This window comes from Mixophyes fleayi, chromosome 3 (assembly GCF_038048845.1).
Source record: "Mixophyes fleayi isolate aMixFle1 chromosome 3, aMixFle1.hap1, whole genome shotgun sequence".
NCBI classification, from domain to species: Eukaryota; Metazoa; Chordata; class Amphibia; order Anura; family Limnodynastidae; genus Mixophyes; species Mixophyes fleayi.
In genome coordinates, this window is record NC_134404.1 from 181,930,166 (window position 1) to 181,952,482 (window position 22,317).

Below are 22,317 nucleotides of genomic sequence, written 5' to 3' on the forward strand. Positions count from 1 at the left end.
CTGTAGCTGGACTGGTTCTGAAAAGAAATAGATATGTAAATGTCCAAGGTAAAAGTCAAAAACATACATCAGACACAAGATTTCCAATTTACCGACTGGATTAATGTGCATCTCATCCAAGTTCTTGCCTTTGAATTCGGGCCAATCTGCCACTCTCGATAGCCAATAACAGTTTGCTGATCTTGGAGAGATGGAGGGTACCTATTGGGAGGCAGAAATACTGCCAGTGCACCTTGATGTCATGTCTAAGGAAGTCCTCCAACTTATCTAGTTCTATGTTGTTTAGGTTGAGGACCTTTAAGAGAGTGGCAACGTACTTTCGAAGCTGCGTGGAAGTCAACATGTGGGGATGTTTGGCCCCAGACTCTCTAGCAAAAAGTCATATGCAATTGGAGTCTCTGAAGAGTGACAAGGCAGCTTGTCTGACAAACATGTAGACATTTTGGATGTCAACTCCGTATTCTTCACGCTTCTCTGCGAGAAGTTCCATTGCAGCTTGTGTGGCTGGTGTCAACAGGATGGGGACTTTTCTCCCTCATTTTCCCCTGATTTCATTGGGTGTAAAGTGTAGAGCTTCATCTCGGAAAGCGCTAGGGCCACGTCTTCATGGAGATCCTAAGTATCTCTTGAGGAGAAGGTAGTCATCAACATCTTGAAAACTTTCCTTTCCTTCGATTGAGCAAGATCACCTCTGTCAAGGTGACATTTGCAAGCAGTGCCCAGTGGCTAAGTGTAGGCTTGGTGGATAAACCACTTCGGTAAGCTTGCTGCTTCTCATTGAGCTACATGTGCATCTTTTTCACATCTTGCGTGAAAGGTAAGAGCTGAGACATGTTCTACTTGGATTCCTTAAGCGTTTTGAATTCAGCCAATGAGATCAACTTGTTCCATCTTGCTTCATATATCTTTCTGAAGTTGCGTGCATTAACGCAGCAGTGCAACTCAGTATCATGGCTCGGCACTCCACAATGCTTGCTATTTTTTGCAGGATGCGCCCAATATTGAGTGCTAGCGAGGCTATCTTAAATGTACCTGTCTCATCATCATAGCCAGCTAAAAGCTTCACAGCGTCTTATCACGTGTAGAACGTTCGATGGGATGATAAAGTCTTCCATCCTCTCCAAAGGCGTGGCTCTTCTATTCTGTAGCAGAAGCTTGCCCATTTCTCGAAGCTTCTGACTGATATACTCATATTTGCCGATATTTGTACTGATCTGGTCAAAGAGATGCTGCCTCGTCTGCATGATGCATCAGTAATTTTTGACTGCGAGTAAGATTTCATCGGGGGTCATGTCGCACAAGAGCTTCCAAAAACCACCACTGATGTCAGGTGGAACAGACTGTGCAATGACGCACAGTGACTAGACTGTCTGGGCTTGTTGCCCCTTTGGTTTAGGTTACATCTTTTCAAGTGTCGCCATAGGGTATTTTCTTGCAAACGAACCTTGGCAGGCAGCACAGTGCATGAAGCTTTCGCCATCCAACTCTTTAGTACATACAACAAAAAGTGTCACCACACTAGGATATCACTTCCCCGATTTGTAATGTGATATTGTTATTCTATGCAAATAATGTTGTTTTTCGGGTCGTGCACACAGAACATTAGGCCATATTTATACAGAGAGAAAATAGAAAGTTCCATATGGGGCACTCAGTGATTTAAATATATTTAAGTCACTGAGTGACATTTTTTTTCTCACTGTATAAATATGGCATCCAACTCTTTGTCTGGAAGTTTGAAAGGGACCAGAGCGTCATGTCCTGTTCTCAGCGCCTCAGTGTTATGTGCAAAGTTGCCCCTATTGCAAAGATCTGTTAATTGCATGCACCTTTCTTTTAAGTACTTGGGGAATTTCATGGTGCAGGCTACTTCAGCTTCGCACAGTACAGGTAATACTGATTTTTGTTATATGCCCTGGAGCTATGACTGTTTCTAGATAGTGTTTGGACAGACACTGCTTTTTCAATCTTTAAACTTTCTATGTTTAAAACACTGCTTCCAGAAGGTCGAGAGTGGTTGTACATAGAACTTCTCTTTGGGTACCTGCACTTTGCTCCACAGGCGGGCAATGGGGCATCACTGTTGGTGTCTGAACTGCATTTCTTCAAAGTGTCAGGGGCCTACTCATCTCCACTGCTCTCTGGGCTTTAGTCAGAGCCACATAGTCTACTGTCCCCACTTTATCTTCAGCAGCAGATGTATGCAACCATGTCTTGACCCGTTTGGTGTATAAAGTCTTCCCAGGAAAGCTGCAGTCACTTTCTCTTACTTCTCTGACAATGAATATGGATCGTCTACTGATCTCTAGTGGTGGAATACACACACATTCTCCCCTCCATATTGAACACATGCATACTTTAGGTCCAACAAAAGTGACTTGTGGGGACATGCCATATTTTTATTCCAAGCATATCAGCAAGGTCCCCAGCATTGAATAGAATTGGGAAGCTTTGTGGGGCCCTGAATTTGTGTCCCCACTACGATTAAGGTCCCTACAGTGTTAGTGTATAAACAGGTCAATGTCCCCACAACCATATGAATGCAAGTATACACAGACACACACTGCTCCATATTTAGCAAAAGCCAATTAATCTACCAGTAAGTTTTTGGACTGTGGGAAGAAACCAGAGCAACCAAAGAAAACCCATGCAGGAAAAAACCCAAACTCCACACAGATAGGGCCATAGTTGGAACTGAACCCATGATCCCAGAGCTGTGTGGTAATTTTCCCACATAAGTCCAACCTGTTACCCCTTTAGTACCACTACTTTCATTTAAAAACATTTCGTCACATTTGTTCCTAAAAAAATGTTCCGTTTAGCATAATTTATTACTTATACTAATCATAAGTGAGGGTACATCTGGACTTTGGTTGCCAAATTTGTGTGCGCAAAGTATTTTGCCAATGTGCTCCTCTACTGAAGTTTAACATGGAGGTACAAAATAGGTCCCATTAAAAATATAGGATGATATCTGATATTTGCCAGCTCTGAACTTTTGCATGCAAAGTATTTTTGTGCTTCATAAATTACCTCCAGTATGCATTTTTTTAAGCTAAACAACTATGTATTTAACTCTAACATAAAAATATATCACATTTCTGTCCTGACCTTATTAATAGCACTAGTAAAACAAACATATACTCATTTTCCATCTTGATCACTGTAGCACTGTGTTTAATTACTTTCCATGAAACAAATTTGCAGTACTTGAATCCCTCTATTTAATTAATATTGCAAATATTTGCCAGTTATTGGATTGGTTGCCTATTTTGTCAACAAAACAATTTCTCGCTATCAGCTGCAAAGTCCTCAACAATAAATATTTAATTTCCTTTAATTTTTTCTCCAATCAGTTGTGCTCTTTACCAATGGCATTTTAACTGCTTAATACTATAGCCAGTAACAGTGCTAACCTGCTGCATACATACTCTGGAAAGCACTATTTCGCCTTTTTTGGTCTAACCCTTGTCCTTCAAAATTTGAGGCATTACATGAAAAAAACAAACATTCACTTTTAAGAAGTTTATAAAATGTTTTTAAGTTATATTTAATGAACCCTAGTTCAATTTCCCCTATCTTATTTGAAGCCCCATCCTCTATAAACCTAAAGAATAAAGCAGGGACAGTGTGAATATTTACTGCGGAACCATGGGTTAAAACGATCAATGATGTTAATCACACATGGAAAGGCCTCATGTTTTTGTAAGCACCTCAGCCTTTTATCAGAAGAAACACCTGGACAGCACCAATATTGGGTCCTAAACACAAATGTAGTTCTATGGATAATACAGAAAAAGTAAAAGGAGAAGCTATAAACAATGATGTGAGAGAGGTGTAATTTAAGCAAGTGAACACAAATGTACACAATAAATTCTAATATATGATACATACAAAAATAGTAAAATAATCACACTTATACTGCAATGTGAAGAATCAGTATAACAATGATACAAATGTAAATAAATTCATGAAATATATATGAACAATAAATATAAAAAAAAAATGAGGGAAAATTTGTCAATTTTCAATTGCACATATATTTATAAATACCAATAATTACCTGTAATGCTTTCAATTGTAAAACAATAACAATTAAAAAATATTATCAATACAGAGATAAGAAGAATAAAGAAAAAAAGAGAACAGGGAAGGAATACAGAAAAGTAAATATGTCAAGGAGAGAATCAGTGGTTAAATAATGAACCGTCCCAGGAGGAGGCAACCTATAGCCAAAAACTTCTAACTTAAATAATAAAGAGGGAACCTAGATTTAATAAAAAATGCAGGAAACATATTTTAACTTTTTATTTAAAATGCAGATCAATATATTTCCTCATTTAGGCTATGGAAAAGTTATTTTAAATGGTATATCCATGATATTTTCAGAGGATTTTTTATTTATTTCTGCCTTTTTCAAATGGGATTTGTTCTAAGAATAGACCTATAACTTTTAGTTTTGAGGAATGTTATATGTGTACATATATAGATCACTTTAGAAATATTCCTACAATCTTAAGTAAACCTGTTTTAAGACACGTATCCTCAGTTCACAGTCACAGGATATTGGTTAAACCACATATGCAGAATTTAAATTTGACATCCATTGATTTTAAACTCTTTCAGTGTAATATTGACTGTAAGCACCATAGCTTTGATGACAATATATTGACATGTTCTGCATTGTTTATAGCTACATTTGTAACATTCATTAAGGGGAAACATCTAGGATCCTCTCCTTGATACATTTCTATATATTTTAATAATCACTATATTCATATTATCTCCTAATTGTTCCTTCTTACTCTTTTAATTGTTCTATACCATTTAATTTAAATTTCTATGGATAATATGGTCATTATACATTTATGTAATTACAAATAAAAAAATAATTAAATAAGTTAACCATTATTATATTGACTACAGATTGATCATTCTCGAAATTGATTGTTATAAGAGTGCCAATTTTGAAGGGTTTTCTTAACTTTATATGTGGGCGTTTGACAACTTATTATTGGGATTGTGGAAGTTATTTTTAACTGTTTTTTGCAATTTAAAACTAATCCATTTTCCCTCTGCTTTTATTCACACGTTGCAAATAGACTCCATAAATGTATTTCCATTTATATTATTCGGTAAATATGAGTGCCCGCTAAGTGTAGTTATGCTGTTTTACCATAGCTATATGTTTCATAGGATGAATTTTTTGTTGTACATTTGTGTTCACATATCCATAAACTATTGCCTTTTCAACACTTTGATATAACTTGCTTTTAAGAAAATGACAAGATATACTATGAATCTTTGAGCTAAAATAAGTCAAAACATGATTTTGTTTATAGTTTTTTTTACATTTTTTGCTTAAATATGATCCAGAGGACTTCATTGTTGTTGATGTTGACCTTCCAATATAGATCTGACGCGCTTCAAGTTGAATATTCTCTAAAATTGCACAACCTAACCCTGCCTTGATTTCTACCTGCGATCCAATATAACCTCACTGTGGAAGTTCGTGAAAATATTTCCCAGTATAGAACATCATTTGAAGGATTCAATTTTCATGTATTTTCTATATTATACTAATATATATATATATATATATATATATATATATATATATATATATATATATATATATATATAGATATGTAGCTACTCTGTATCCATTCATTTTAAAATCTGAATTATTGACTTATAAATTTCTTTGAATATTCATTTAGAATCATGTATTGGATTTTAATACAGGTAGGTTGTTTTCTCGCTTAATATTACAATGTACTATTTGTTTGCATTTGCCTAGTGTACGAACTGACTGATCATAGTTTATGAAGTTTTCATTCAGTATTCAGTTATGTTTATTTAAACCTTTCAATGTATTCAAGGTGCCAAAGGATTACAATGTCGCATTAACAGACTAGCATGTAGCAGTAAAATGTTGTTGTCAAATCTCCTATTCAATTGTTTTAGTTTGCACTGGTGGCATTTAGATAAATATTTCAAGACAGGAAAAACCCAGAGCTGAATTAAGATAAAATAATTTTCTGAACAACAATGTGATTTAGTTAAAATAATTCATTTGTGAGAGAACAGTTTTGAAACTTATAATAATGTATCTACTTTAATTTCAGCCAAAATGTGATCCGTCCCTACAAATTCTTATATTAAGTAAATATGTTTAACTAAATAATATGTAACAATTGCAATTTTGTAATCTTAACACATAGAGTCTATATTTAAAGATGTTGGGGTCATGTTGAGTTGTACGTAAATTGAATTTGTGTCATATAATACGCCAAATCCCTATGTAAGTTCCCACATAGATAAATTGAATATATTTCTGTCACTTCATAATCTATGCATATGTTTACATACCACCCAACATTTCAAATAATAAAGGAAATACATAAAATAAATATAAAAAGACAAAAGAACACAGTTTAATATAGACAATTACAAATATCACCAAAGACACATTAAAGCACAGGAATGATGCTAGCATAAATGTAAGTGGCAAATAGACACTTTTGAAAGTAAAAGGTGGATTTTGATTATACTGAACTATAGATAAAATCCAGAAAGGTTTTTTTCTATATAAATAATGGAGAGATGGTGATTTAGACCAAAAAGTGGGATGATTAGGAGCTATTTTTTAATACCTATCTAATTGCATCTGGCTGTACAGTGTATTGCATATATTTAGTTTAAGTCTCATGCAGTATACAGGGGTCTGAGCTGTTGCTGAAAGCAGCAACTAGCTGATTGAGAGTAACTGAGGCCATTGACTGTAATATTTATAAATAGAAACACAAGTCTTCCAAATGGGAGGTAATGAGAACAATAATCTTTGTTCACTACATCCAGAGTTTAACGAGGAAATATGGGATCTGCACCAAAATCCTCATATTCAATTTAACATCCTCCTTCTCTTTCCTCTCTTTATCGGATTCTGCCTGTCAAAGAAATGAGTTTCCTAAAGACGTACAGTATTGTATTAACTTTAGTGGAGTGCTAAGATAGGATAGTGAAAGCTGCTGATTTTATTACTCATTCAGAAACTTTTATAAAAAGCTGGTGCAAAGAAGAAAGGTGGTACTAGCACAGCAATCAATTTGATTTACCTGTCATTTTTCTAGTACCCTTTAGAAAATAATATCAAAAATGACTATTTGCTGCAAGCAATGCCACCTATTTCCTTTGTATCAATTTCCATAAATGCCCCCATTTGTATCCTGAGCACCATATTTTATATTTAAGCAGTTATCCTTAATTGTATGTAATTTTTATCTCATTATCTCTTATAATCTCATTCTAGAAATGGGCCATATATTTCAGGGTAAATCCCCTTAAACACCTTATACACATTAAACCTGTGAAGAATTTAAAAAAAGAGGTTTTACATACTGGGGACTGCGACACTTCAAGGGATAGTAACAGTCTATGTTATTCTACCCTCAGTTAAATTTCCAGCACTATGAATGCAGGCTGTTTTTCTGCTGTATTTGTTGTTTCAAATATTGGAGAGGCAAGGAGCTCACTATAACCTGCAACTGCATAGGATGAGGAAACAGATAAACTTATGAGTGTAGCACTTACTGCCTATTGGAAGAAAGGTGTTGAGAGAAAAGTAATAGATTGAGCAATAAATTATTAGCTAGTGCTGTTTTGTCCACCATAGAAAAAACTGAGCTGAGGTCCCCTAACCCCATCAGCTTTCACCTACATTACTTCAATCCTACAGAGAATGCTCATTGATGACATAAATTTAAACAGCATGCTAATGTTATACAAATGAACCCCACGCTACAAATACACAGCACGTGCATCAAATACACATAACATACAGTTTAATGGTTACTGTCACTGCACAACCCTTTTCCACCACTTCTGTGCTGTCATCACTTGCACAGAAGAGAAGCAGGTGTGTATTACCTTCTGGGTTGGACAACAGAAACAAATGCAATGTCAGATGGAGGTCTCCAAAGGCTATGGGCAATAATGGTTCAAACCTATAGCACCCAGAAATCCACTGATTCTGTTGCAGATGCAACAACTGTGATATATTTTGCTATGCCATGGCCCCTGCTCCTTTCGCCAATATGCCACTGCCAACATGATTTATTCTTACTGGAGTATCACTTAAGTGTAAGGAGAAAACTGTATTTACACTGGTAATAGAAAAGCAGCAGCTTAAAGCAACAATTGCACATAGAAGTTAAGTTTTTTAAATAGCAAGCTAAGTACATTTTAGTGCATCTAATAGATATTTTTCTTAGCTACTCGTCTATAAATTATTATTTGATTTTCAAAATCTCTCTGGAGGTTGCAAAAAATATTACTGCCACGTGGTCACTCAGCCCTCGACATGTCATGTGAAGACATAGGGGGGCTAAGGAGGGGGTGATCTTACATTACACATAACTGACAAAACTCATAGAGGCATTCCAAAAACCAGAGGTGGAACTAGCGAGCTGTGGACCCCGGTACAGGGAAGCAGGGAGGATGGAACCGGGGACCACAGTTTCCTAGTTCCCTTTGCAGCTGGCCCCATTATATCTATGGGCCCCAATGCACTGCCCCTGCTGTACCAATGGTAGTTCCACCACTGCCAAAAACCTCTATGTTCACTGCATCATATGTCATTTGACTGTGATTGTCACTGCAGTCTATTACACTAAGCACAATTATACCTAACATATGACAATAGGGCCTGAGTCATTAAGGAAATAAGACAAAAAAAAGAGTAAATATAATTATTTTGCGGATAAGTTGAATACTTGATATTTTTTCATGTAGAACACAAATACTTCATAGCTTTATTTTTACACTGAAATGTAAAGTTGATCTAGGACATGCCCTACTCCAACTATAAATCTGTCCCTACATTTTAAATTTACCCCCCCCCTCCAATGCAACATGGCTTTGCCCATATGCAAAGTTACTCATTTTTATGCTTTGCTCTCCTTAAGTCTGCCCATTTTTTAACCTATGGAAACTTCAAATTCTATTTGATCTTTTTTTTTTTTGTAAGGCTATCCTTATGTTTATCCCAAGCATGTATAAATTGCTATCCTCTACCACCTCCGATGGGAAGCTACCTTTTGAATAACAGCCTAAATCATAGCCTGCCAAGTGATGTATGTGAAAAGCACAACTCATTTTTAATGGGATTTTTGTTTAACTAACCAAAAATATTTTACGTTGTACTGATCAAGACATTTATAAACATTTTGTGTCACAACAGCTATAGTGAGGTGAGTGTTATTGTTTTCTTTTTCTTAGTCTATTCCATTGAATTCTGTAGTTTTCCTTCTTTATATTGTCATCCTAAAATAAATGTAAAATCTCACCTTATAGCAAGTGTGGCATTGAAAAATGATGTGTGGCATAATGAGATAAGTATATTTAGAGACACTTTTGGTAAGAGAATATAGCTGGCTTTAAATGAAGGTAACAGTATAAATGGACAGACTATAGAGAAGAAATCTTATTGTTCTGTTTAGTACAGAAATCACTTGCCTATGTTAAATTATTCAAGCAAAGGTTTTGTTTATGAATATTATATAGGTAAAATGTAAATGAAATAACACGCTTTTATGTTTCTGCAGAAATTAAGTGAATTCTTAAATTGCAGAGATGCCAACTTTATGTTTTACTTAAGAACCACAGTTATAGTGCCAGGAAATAAACACATTTAAAATGTCTTTGAAAATGGTACACAACAACTGAATACTTATGAACAAACCTTTATGATTACAGTAAAAACTCTTATGCTATGCTATGATGGAGTGCAGGGAAATACAATCCAAACCAGTGGTACCCAAGGCTCAAATTCATTACCTTGGGTGTTTTTTTTCTTAAAAAAAAACCATTTTTTTTTATATTTAATCTGGAAATCCATTCTCCAGAAAGTTCTGGAAACCAGAAATATATATAATAAAGTAAATAATTTTCACTGCTGCATGGTAGTAATGTCATATACATAGACATGATCACCTACTGCCTTCTCCTAGGGTCAGAATTAGAAATAGCTGTAAACAATGTAATGAGGTTGAGAATTCCATGAGAAATGTTTAAAAAAAACAACAATTTTGAGACCAAATGGGACAATTTTTAAATTTGATTTAGAAAAAACACCTTTAGCCGTAAAACTCTAAGTCCCAAACATTACAGTTAGTAGATCCTATACCTGTACCAAAACATATTTTACATTTAAAAATTAAGTTGGAACAACTTATTGAATATTCTTCACCTGATTAATGTATCCAACAAAAGTATAGCTATGGTGATCAGAAATGTACTATTTATTAGTGTCTCTTGTAACTTTATAGTGTGTAACTGAGCATGGAATTACAAATACTTGATTATAGGGCCAGATCATAATTCTTTGGAGAACCTAGTGATGACAAAACTTTTCTGATTTTTTTTTCATGAAACTTTTTAACATTGCTAAAGAAAATTATTTGTTTGAAATATTCACTCAATCAATTACTTGCAAATTCTGACCATTATCATATCAATAAGTCCACTCATATGAATGTTAATAAAATTCACCCCAATGGTGTGTTTTTTTGATCATGTTCAGCATATTAAAGAAAGTAGTTAAGGTTGTTAGGAGGCAATGTAAGAAGATCACAACCTATGCTGTTTAATGTGCCTATATATTTTTTACATTCATGCTCCCACTGAGCGTGATCTTGGTTAATTTTACCATTGGATGTTTGTGTTCATTACAGCTTTGAATATGATACGCAATGGTCCATGTCTTGCACACATGCAAATAAAATTTCAAAGCATCATCATTATCATATTCATTTATTTATATAGAGCCAGAAAAATTCTGTAGCAATTTACAATTGGGGACAAACACAGTAATAAACAATACTGGGTAAAACAGACAGAGGTGATAAGCCTTGCTCTCAAGCTTACAATCAATGGACTACTATCATATTTGGCCTGTCCCATCATTAACATTTTAGTTTTCTCCCATTATACTGCTTCTTTGACCCTCTTTTAGTCACATTCCATAGAACTCACAAAGTAAGGGGACATTGATGGAAGTGTTATGAGTAAATAAGATTCTCATTTTCTATGTTATAAGTACTTTGATTTACATGTAGAGATGAGAAAACTGTTGGAAGTTTCGTTTGTGGCAGATTTGCAACTTCAGTCACTATCTATTTCTTATCAAAGTAGGTACCATCCAGATTGATCTATTATTTCTCTATGGTGAAAATAATGTTAATGAGCACAGGGTGGTGTGGATGTTTGCCAATATTGATGTTCTCTTAATATAGGGCAGTAATTGATGCCGTTGCTGATTGCTCCTGTGCACCAGTTATTGCAAGGATATCTGACTAAGCAATGGACAGTCCTGTAATATGTGTTGAAGAGGAGTGATGAACTGTAAGCTTAAATTTCCAGTGTTCAGCAATTAGCAGGGTAAATGGGGGAGAAACAGATGGTTGCTATGGAAGATCAGCAAAGCTGAACCTTTTACTAAACACAATTTCAATGCAGATCAACTGCTAATTAAAAGTAAAATGTAATCAAATGAACTAAATAAAAATAAAATACAAATGACTCAGAAATAGTGTTGTGGGGTCCAGCCTACCTGGGACCCCGAAGAGTATGCCTAGTCACCCCCCTAGTATGTTGAGGGATGGGTCCATAATCTAGTTCTAAAGGCCCTGATACAATGTAGGGCTAGTTTTTACTGTACCAGCTGCCATGCTATTGGCTTGGGCTTGTGGTGCAATCATCATGGCACCTAGTCTAGTGCTGGAGATCCTACATGTCCATCTTGGAGGCAATGTGGAATGAGGCAATCTAATGGTCCATATTTAATGCTAGGTGGGGAATAACAAAGTATCAACCACCCAGTGCTTCCTACCTGTCATCCCTCAAAGCAGTGGGGATGGGACACACTGATGGCCCAAGTCTAATGCTGTAGCTCTACACACCCCTCTCTGGTGTGGTGTGGATGATGGGATAGACGACCTATTGCCCTTTTCATCAAAAACCACCTCCAGGTTCATTAGTGGATAGATAGCCTTGGGTTTTCCACCAACATGTACATAGTCATAGTTGACCTATGTACAGGTTACACAAATTATAAAATAAAGAAAAAATAATGAACACCCAATTGATTTTTTCATTAGACCACCATAGAAAATTCTGAAGTTTGTTATAAGGGCAGTTCAACCAGGCCTTAATGCTTAATCATTATTATATGTAATCCACAACATACATTGATTGCAGTCCTTAATGAATTTGAAATAAAATAGTCCAATTGAGAAAAATGGCAAAGAAAACATTTTTGATCCATTGTCCACCAATGGTATGATTAAGCTAAAAAAATACGCCTGGGATGAGCCACTTATATAGATTATTTTTTCTGAGCTTTGATATCTTAAAGACTTCAAAAAGAAATTGGTGGGAAATGTACAAATATGTAATATATCTGATTAGTTTAGAGCTTCAATTTGGATACATTAAAAAGTGTTTGGAAAAATCATTAATCCGTTAGAGGTGCAAGGAGCGCCTATATAAGAGACTGTTCAGTAAGAGTATCTGGGCCTGATTCATCAGGGCACATATCTGCTAATTTTGAGCGTATCTTACGCAAAATCACTTTGCATATGTCCATACAGCAGAATTGGCAGCCCTGTCTGCTCCATCTTCGAACACAAAGATCACTTACTACAACCTATGATTTCGGGAAGGGAACAGGGAGGGGAAGGAACATTTTGCCAAAGTCAATGCACAGTAGTGGCTTGCCAAATTGAAGCTCACATGGTTATGTACGAATCAAGCTCTGGGCATTTCAAAGTTACTTGTTTTTCTGCCGTATCTCTAGTCAAGTCCTGATCAGTAGTGATGACAGTCTTGTGTGCATGCTATAACATATGTTTGCAATCAGGAGCAACTGTAAAAATGTATTTTATGTTCATTAGACATTAAGAACATCCTAACAAAGGCATTTCATGAGGGAGGGAATGATCAAACAATAAAAATATATATATTTTTTTTAATCACTAATGTCTATATTATTAACAGGTGACATTCATTTATTTATTTATTTTCTGGGCATTCTTCTGCAAATATATAATCCACATAGGTCTTGGACGTATCCTGCAGTGCCTTATGTTGCAGCGCACAACAAACCTACACTCGTAGGTCTGTTGTGCGCTGCTACACAGTGCATATATCCTGTGATCCGTGCTTTGATGAAGTTGGAAGTACTCAGAGACAATTTACATGCATTTTAACACAAACACATGTTGTGCTCAGTATGCGTAACTTGATGAATCAGGCCCTCTAAGTCCATACTATGCCAGTGCAGGGGATACTGTAGGTGTGCCTTTAATTTATTTATTTTCTTTAAAAAAAAAATTAAAAAATAATCATATCCTGGAACTACAATGGGTGAAAAAACAGATGACATTTTTGGGAAGATTACTTTTGCCCCATTTGAACTGCTTAATGTGAATCAAGATAGATTCAAGGACTTCAATCAAGATATAATTTATTGAATCTGGTGAAAAGGGCATAAAAAAACTAGGCATAGAAAGAGCATTAGTAAGTATTTTGATGTCTAAAAATGGGGTTTCTGGTCTTTATTTACTTTATTGTTTGCTCTTCTTAGGCTTTTTTATTTTTACTTTTACCAATGTTTAAACCACCCTGGTCTCTTCACCCCCATTGCCACCAGATGGAGTTGGATACATACTCTGCCCCTCTCCCACCCAATAGCAAAGGGAGGTGGGTATCTGCCCTGTCATTAAGCTGTTGCCATTAGCTTGCATTATTCCCAAGTGCCTAAAAGAGCATTAGATAGGGTATACTTCCCTTCCTCCTTTACACCAGGGGTAGTGTTAGACCATAGGCTGTTAGTATGACCCTTAAACCAACCAGAGAAGATGGATAGGGCCCCCATGCCCATCATCATCTCATATTTTCTGTCTCCCGCCCCTGGTTTTTATTAATACTCTGCACAACACCCTTCTGACACTAGAAGGGACTAATAGAGCTACTATCATTAATATGAGACCATCATTATTACCTTGCTCCCAATCATCACCAGAGTTTACAGATAGAGTACAAGTATATCCCCTACAAGTATAACAGTTGTATCCCCAACATTAGTCTGATACAATATATTGACTCCCAACAGAGTGGACAAATAGGGCCCAACTGCCATCATGATTTCCTTGTACCCCACCTTTTCCAGGGCTTACAGATAGGGTCCAAGGACCCTCATTAATCAGCCAACATGATACCATTTAATAACATAATTAGCATTAGGCTAGAGGCCATTTAATTCCTCTACAACATTCCATTTATAGGAAGAAAGGTAGGACCCCAAGCATTAAGCTCCATAGTAGATCAGAAGACCCCCTCCAAGGACATAGGGTTTTATTAGATCATCCCTTATACAACAAAAATGTGTGAATCTTTTTTTTTATTTTTTTCAATCTGGCTACAACTTCATGAGGAGGCTCTGCAATTGATTGTGTGAGAGTGGCATATTTAATTCAGTGATAATGAGCTGTGGTGTCCAAGTGAATCCTATCATTGATCATCACAGCTTAGTAAGAGGGGGGTTTGGATGGAATACAGATCAGTTAACCTGCTGCAGTCTATTGTATCCCAGTTTAGCAAGGATTTCCTGTTTAAACATGCAATCCTTCTGTATTTACACTTTATAGATAATGTTTACGAAGTAGTACTTTAATGAATTAAATTTGATTAAAAATTGTATGAAGTTAATGCATGCTTGTCATTCTTTACTCACTTATTGCTTACTGATGAGGATAATTCATGAGAAAATGTAATCCCTTAACTAAAATTGGCAGTGCCACCAATATTTTTTCTTTCCTTTTCAGACATTTTTAGAACATACTTGAACACATTTTCCAATTTTTCACATACAACTATTTGGTTTGTCACATGGAAGTAATATTATAACTTCAGCTGTTAGAGACCACATGCTTCATCTTCATCTTTCAGCTGACGATGAGCATTATATCACTATAATGTCAAAGTACTATCTTGCAATAACTGTTCTAAATTCTCACTTACATTTAAGTGTAATTAGAAATTGCCATATTATGACCTGCTGTATTTTAATCACAATTTACAAAATTGCAACTAAATGGAAAACTTGGTATTTGATTTAACAAAGTTGATAAGGACACAGATGTTGCACTTCTAGCAGAACTATAAACCTGATTGAAACAGTCCATGAGTTGACGTATTTGAGTCATATGTAGAAAGTCTCCACTTTGGCCGAAGGGAAGCTTTTGCATTTTTTCTTGATGTGTTAAACTTTTATTTTATTATTGTTTGTGATCTTCTTGTGTCAAAAGTATCACCGTCACCACAGGTAAACTGCATTTGTCAGTTTCACAATGAAAACAGGCATCTCTAAGAATTGGTAAACAGAAAGATAATTTCCTTCTGCAACTTGTATAAAGAGTTTTGAATGGGTTTCCACAAACCCTACCACAAAACTTATTGTAATACAATAACAAATAATTTCAGGTACAGTTGTTGTACAATATATTCATTTAATTTCAACACACTGAGATATTTATTTGAGTTAAAAATAGGTGTTTGAAGTATGGGTGAGTGGAAAGACACATCTCTGTCAGCCACTTCAAAAAAATCTGCTCCAATTTGTAGACTCTAAATTAAACTTACTGCTGTTATATTAAAATAATGTTGTATTAAGCACACATACAGTATGTCTCACACTATAAGATATGTATAAACTCTGTAAACTGACAGTTATGTACAGTGGACGGATAGGACAACATAGACAGCAATGTGAGTGTAGCAGTAAAATAGCCAGATGTGTATAGCAGAGTTAAAATTTAGTTTAGAGACATTGCGGTTTATTTACTAACATATTTAGGTGCAAACTTTGCACTGAACAAACAGCAGAATATTTGCAATTAGCTTTTATATGGCTAATGCTTGTTAAACCATTCAAGTGTCTGATTGGTTACCATGGTTTTAATAACCTTACAGTATTCACTAACAGCAAGAAATATTTTAAATTCTTCGATTTTTATATCTATTTGTGGACACAAGCAGAATCAGCACGGTGTAGTGGTTAGCACTTCTGCCTCACAGCACTGGGATCATAAGTTAAATTCCCAACCATGGCCTTATCTGTGTGGAGTTTGTATGTTCTCCCCGTGTTTGCGTGGGTTTCCTCCTGGTGCGCTGGTTTCCTCCCACGTTCCAAAAACATACTGGTAGGTTAATTGGCTGCTACCAAATTGACCCTAGTCTGTATATGTGTTAGGGAATTTAGACTGTAAGCTACAATGGGGCAGATAATGATGTGAGTGAGTTCTCTGTACAGAGCTGCAGAATTAGTGGCGCTATATAAATAAATGGTATATAAATAAATGGTGATGATGACTATATTCAGTGCAAATAATGCACCTAGATGTAATATTAGTAAATGAGCCATAATGTATCAACTCCTGTACAACCAAGAAGAATACGTGTGAAATTGAATGTGGCTGTGCTGTGATTGGTTCATTTTCATTTTCATTGGATTGCTTAGTCTGAATCTTGCTTAGGCTGCAGTTTGATAGGCAATGTAGGCATGTAACATATACATGCCAATTTGTTTAGGGTCCGATGAATTGGACTCTGTTTTTGGAATAGGAATTAAGTATTTGATTTAAGGATTGTTGAATAGCAAATATGGCTAAATATTTTCGGCTGCAGTTTGGAAATAGGAATAATAGGGGATTACTTTATTTGCAGTTTAGATACTTTCTCACTTCAATAAGTTATCCTATACAGAAACATGCAGTAGAATTTGGAACAATGCAGCAAGTAAGTAGATAAAAGTGTTGAATCCCAAAAAAAGCCCTAAATGCACAAATCATCTAGAAATCCTATGTAAAGTAATACAAATATGGCAATATGTAATTCCTTAAGAACTAAAAATATTAAACACTATGAAGTTTATGCAGAGTTGGATGCAAAACGGGAATAACTTAACCGTGTAGAATGAGCATGGAAAACTAGTGCATATGAATTTCCGCCCATATGAAAGGCTATAAACATCTTGAGATGTGTCTACCTCTGCATCCGCAGCATATGCACCTGGTTTATGACAAGTTATCATCACCAGCGCATATCTGTCTATAGCAAGTGCAAAACATATGCCTCCTACAAAGCATATATGCCATGCTTGTCTACTCTCTCGGAAATTCCTGGAGGCTCACCTCCCGGACTCCTGCAAAGGTAAGGAAGCTCCCGGACACTTGTGGAGGCGGGACTTAATGATGCAATCTCGCCATAAAGCATATCCTTGCTATTCAATGCTGTGAATTTCGTCTTTTTTATAGTAGGGGGTAGGACTATAGTGACACGGCGGCAACTAGTATATCCCGAAGGACAGGTTTTAAAAGTTGGCAAGTATGATATATGCATGTTTCTGCAGGTCTGCATGACCCACATTTGTGTTAATGTGCCTTTAGTGTGCTTGGTCTGCATGTGCATAGATTTCCTCTCCCCCATCCTGTCTCTCTAGCTGCAGACAGATACAAGCTCCAGAATCATGTGAATCTGCATTGGAGTGTATGCGTGTGCCCACTTTCTGGGCATGTACAGAGTGATTTCACACAAGGTACACTACACAAACTGGCATATGTCCTACTCTGCATCAGCCCCTAAATCTGTTAGCCCTAATAATTGGAATACATTTAGATAAATTAAAACTCTTCTACATTCTGCATTGGAAACATTTGTTTTCTACTTTAAACAGATAAAGATACACTTCAAAGTAAGTTGGTCAGTGAGGCACCTGATCACCTGACCAGTGTCATATTCAGTCAGCACTCCTTTGCATTTTTCAGTGCTATACCTCATTGTATTTAATGGAGAGGGCAAGTAGTCCAAAACTGATGTTCTGTGAATTCAAGCTTTCTTGTTATTTTAAAAAATTTTTTTAATTAAATCATTGAGGCACTTCTAAATTCTAAGTGTAGTTAAGTATGAGTGGGTGGAACCAAATATATGTTGCATGGTGGGAACCATTGGTTTCATTATGTAGGAACTAGTCATGGTGGTGACAGGACAATAAATTATATTTTTATCACTGACAATGTATATTATGATATGTGCAAGTATAGCCTGTTTTCTTTTTTCAATCAATCCATTATATATATATATATATATATATATATATATATATATATATATATATATATATATTATAGTAAGGGCACTATTTGAACTGCTTCTTGCATTCATGCCATGTCCTTTGATTCTTTGAAAGGCAAGGGATGTGAATTTTTCATACACCATATGGTTTAATGATTCCTATTACAATTCCTGTTCACTTGTGCTCAGCTCACAACAGTATAACTGGAGAAGAGTAAATTTGGACTATGATGCTAATGTATACAAAACAAAATGACAATTGTTGTCAGCGCTTGTCCTTAACACTGCATATGTTAAGTTTATGTAGCAAAATGAAAACATGCGCTATTGGTTCATATTTTGATCAAAACATTTAAGCCTGCATCCCAGCTAACCTCCCTGAGAAGTTTGTGTATCTTATTTAAACTGCATTTTAATAGTGTTTGAAACATAAATGTCAGTGTAGGACATTGCATACAGTGTAGGACCTGCATACAATGAGGTACCCTCAATGCTGGAATGCAGGCTTAATTGTTTTGAACAAAATATGAACCAATGCCTCATGTTTTCATTTTGCTAGGTACACGCAAATATACAGTGCTAAGGTCAAGTGCTGACAACTGTCTTTTTGTTTTGTATACATATAGGGATTTTATTTTGCCAAGCAGCTGTTACTATGTATAATATGAGATTAATGGAGCGCAGACTTATTTCTTCTATGCTGTTCACATGCCCTAAAGTTAACGCTCCTATAATTTTGAAAGCAAAAATTGAGATACACATTAGGTCTTAAGCTTCCCGGTTCATGAATTTCACTCCATACTTCCTTTTAGGTAACAAAAAAAGGAGAAATATGCATAGCAATCTATTCTAACTCCTATTAATTTGAAAGCAACAGAAGTCTAACATATGGAAAAATAAGTTAAACATTTTAGGTGGGAAAAAAGAAGACTTTTGAAAACTAGGGACATATAGAAATATTACTTAAAGTTGGCTTACTGAAATAATTTCTTAATCCATTTTGCTAATTTTAGACCAAAATGGCCTGATGTGGGTCTCCCTAATGCTATCATTTTTATATTTGATGAAAGGGCCTAAAAACCGGGAATTAAAGTAGCTATTTTGGTTTGTTAATGTATCATCAGTAGCAGCAACAGTAGTCAACCATACTGCATAGTCCCTTGCAATTTGGCACTCTAATTCTCATAAACCAATTGTAACCAATATTGTCTTTCATGTGCAGATTAGATATTAAGGCAATTGTTCCACAGTTAGGTTAAATGAATGGATCAACAGGTGTGTAGACCTTGATAAAGGCATTCTTCATTCAGCAAAATATTTAGAAATATAATTATAACCTATTATTTTAAAAATAGATAAGCAGATTACACTATGTGAGAAAAAATAAAAATTGAGAAAAGTAATGCAAATAGACATACAGTATATACTCATCAAATACATGTGATTATAAAACAATAATGTAATATATGTTTCCCTTTATTGCTTGTTTGCATTCAGAAATTGTTTCCTAAAATAAAAAAGTTACCTATTTTAACCATAGAAGAAACTATATAATTATAAGTAAAGTGAATGAATAATAGTGAATAATAGATTAAGCTGTTTTCATTGCAACACTTTATTTCTAGTAACAGTTTCCTATATAACTTTTGACATAAATCAATGTTTTATTTATAGTTAAATTCTCTTAATGATGAAAAATATGAAATACATATTTTATTTTTATTTCAATGTTTTTTAAAGTTATGATAATATATGCAATTATCTTAACTTTTTGATATAATGCATTTCTTATATATAACGCATTTCAGATTTGTAGAATGTGAAGTTAAACATAATTAATACTGTTAATTAACTTTAACAATAATTCCAAGTATAACTGATTTGAAATAATGCATCAAATTACAATAGTCTAGTAGATATTATTTTGTATCATTTTTCTTATAATGGAGGTGTAAATGTTTTTGTTAAAGGAGAATGGCAATAAAATAAAAATAAATACATTATAGGTCTACAATGAAACAATAAATATTGCAACTGGTCAAGATTTAATATCATAAATTGAAAATTATGTAAATCCTGATGCTTATCACACAAAGCACCTGTTTTTTTAAATTTAATCTGAAATTGGTATTAGATTTTATAAATATAACACTCAATCTTATGATAGTCCTATAGACAGATACTGTATGCTGTGTGTACTTAATACCAGAGTTTATAATAAGATCTAATTTCTGTACTTTTTGTTGATTATGTTAAACAATGATCAACAATATTTTTCCTTCACTATAATAAATTTATTAATCTTTAGCTTTTCTTTTTTTTTACAGTAGATGTACTTTAATTAACTTTGAAATTAACAGTTTTGTTAAATAGCGGAATATTTTAACTTATATTTGAAACCTTAAAAACTCAAATGTTTAATACACCTCTTAGTATCATGTCCTTATTTTGCATTTGGCACATAAACACACTTTTTAACACATAACTAGATATTTACTGTATAACAGCTTGTATAGAATGAAGGAATTATTTTAACCATTGTCTTTGCAATTGTATATATTTACTACTGCTGCTTTTTATGTATGTTGTTTTTATTAGGTAATCAATTTTGGAACAACTTTACAATATATCCCTTGATTTTTAATAGGTTCTGAGCTCATGCCTAAAGCTCTTTCTACAAGGATAGTGGGAGGAATATGGTGGTTTTTTACACTTATCATCATTTCTTCATATACCGCCAACTTAGCTGCCTTTCTGACAGTGGAGCGTATGGAATCCCCAATTGACTCTGCTGATGATTTAGCCAAACAGACAAAAATTGAATATGGAGCAGTTCAAGATGGTGCCACAATGACATTTTTCAAGGTATGCTGGTTGATTACTTTGTTATTCTGAAGCCAAGGCAATTGCTATTAACTTAAAGCAGCTGTTACACAAACACATGAATATATCTGTATTTACGATAAGTTTTTTCATAATTTGAGCACCTTGTCTACAATATGTTAAATCCCATTTAAAAAATATCCTGTGTTCTCCCATACTGATTCTGGCATTTCCCTGCTCAAACTGTTTAGCCATGCTGCTCACAGTGACAACCATTTATGAAAGTAAGAAAATGCACCCAATAATTTATTTCTGTTTGCTCAAATGTGCCTATTTATTCATCTTACATATACACAGGTGCATATCTTTATTCTGATGGAAAAAGGCATTCTATTGAATGTACAGTATAGCACTACTCATGGTTACTAGCACCTCCTGAGAACCCCAAAGAACATGACCAAAAATCACAATCCCTTGAAACTCATTTAAATATTATTAGTTCATTTTTTATTTATTTTCTTGTTTTAAATTAAATATTTTTTTAGTTTTGAAGTGTTCAATATAAGTGAAAATATCCATGGTACCATCCAGTCCTATTAGATTAAATGAAACCTGAGTACTATAAAAAGCATATGATTGGCCACTAAATTTAATAATGATGACAGCAGGAATGATCCACCATAGGGTCCTCTGACTTATATAAAGTTCTCCTTGGTTTAAAAACAATGGTACTGCACTTATGCCAAAATGTATCAATTTCACTTTCAATATAGACAGTACAATTTCATGAGCTCCATATCTATTCTATGCTCAACTCTGACATATATTTCAATTTGTCACCTAAAGAAATTCTTATCTGTCAGCTATATAAATTTTGATTGAGTAGACTAAGATGTCTTCCAAAATGTGGATTTGATAAACTATTACATTTCTCAATTGATTGCTACTCAATCTTGCTCTTAGAGCATCTTACTAACCTGCAACATGTATGCTATCCAGTTTCTGGAGTTGAACAGCGCTGGGTAAAAAATAGATTTGGAAAATATATATACTAAAAATATTAGCCTTCAGCCTATTTCTGGAGGCTAATTTTTGGTCACTGTGAAGTAGTGGGATTTTAACAGGAGTAGGCTTAGCTACATCTGGTGCATTTAAACTGTCATAATGAACTTGCTGGGGGGGGAAGGGGGTTATGGGTCCCATCTGGGGTTTAATAAACTAACCCTTTGGGGGCAAGATGTTACTGGTCTTATCTGGGTAATGCCAAGTGGTAATGGTCATCCACGTGATGGAATGGAAAAA

General features: G+C 34.8%; 1 protein-coding gene across 3 annotated transcripts in view; it reads left to right on the forward strand.

Moving 5' to 3' along the window:
* GRIK2 (glutamate ionotropic receptor kainate type subunit 2) overlaps positions 1–22,317 on the forward strand; it is a 519,986-nt gene that overhangs the window by 437,343 nt on the left and 60,326 nt on the right. For 2 of the 3 annotated variants that reach the window (XM_075202839.1, XM_075202838.1), the window contains one exon: positions 20,840–21,057. In XM_075202839.1, the coding sequence (XP_075058940.1) occupies positions 20,840–21,057 (218 nt within the window). Of the gene's footprint in view, positions 1–20,839; positions 21,058–22,317 lie in introns of those variants that run through there. The other variant, XM_075202840.1, reaches the window with a different exon arrangement.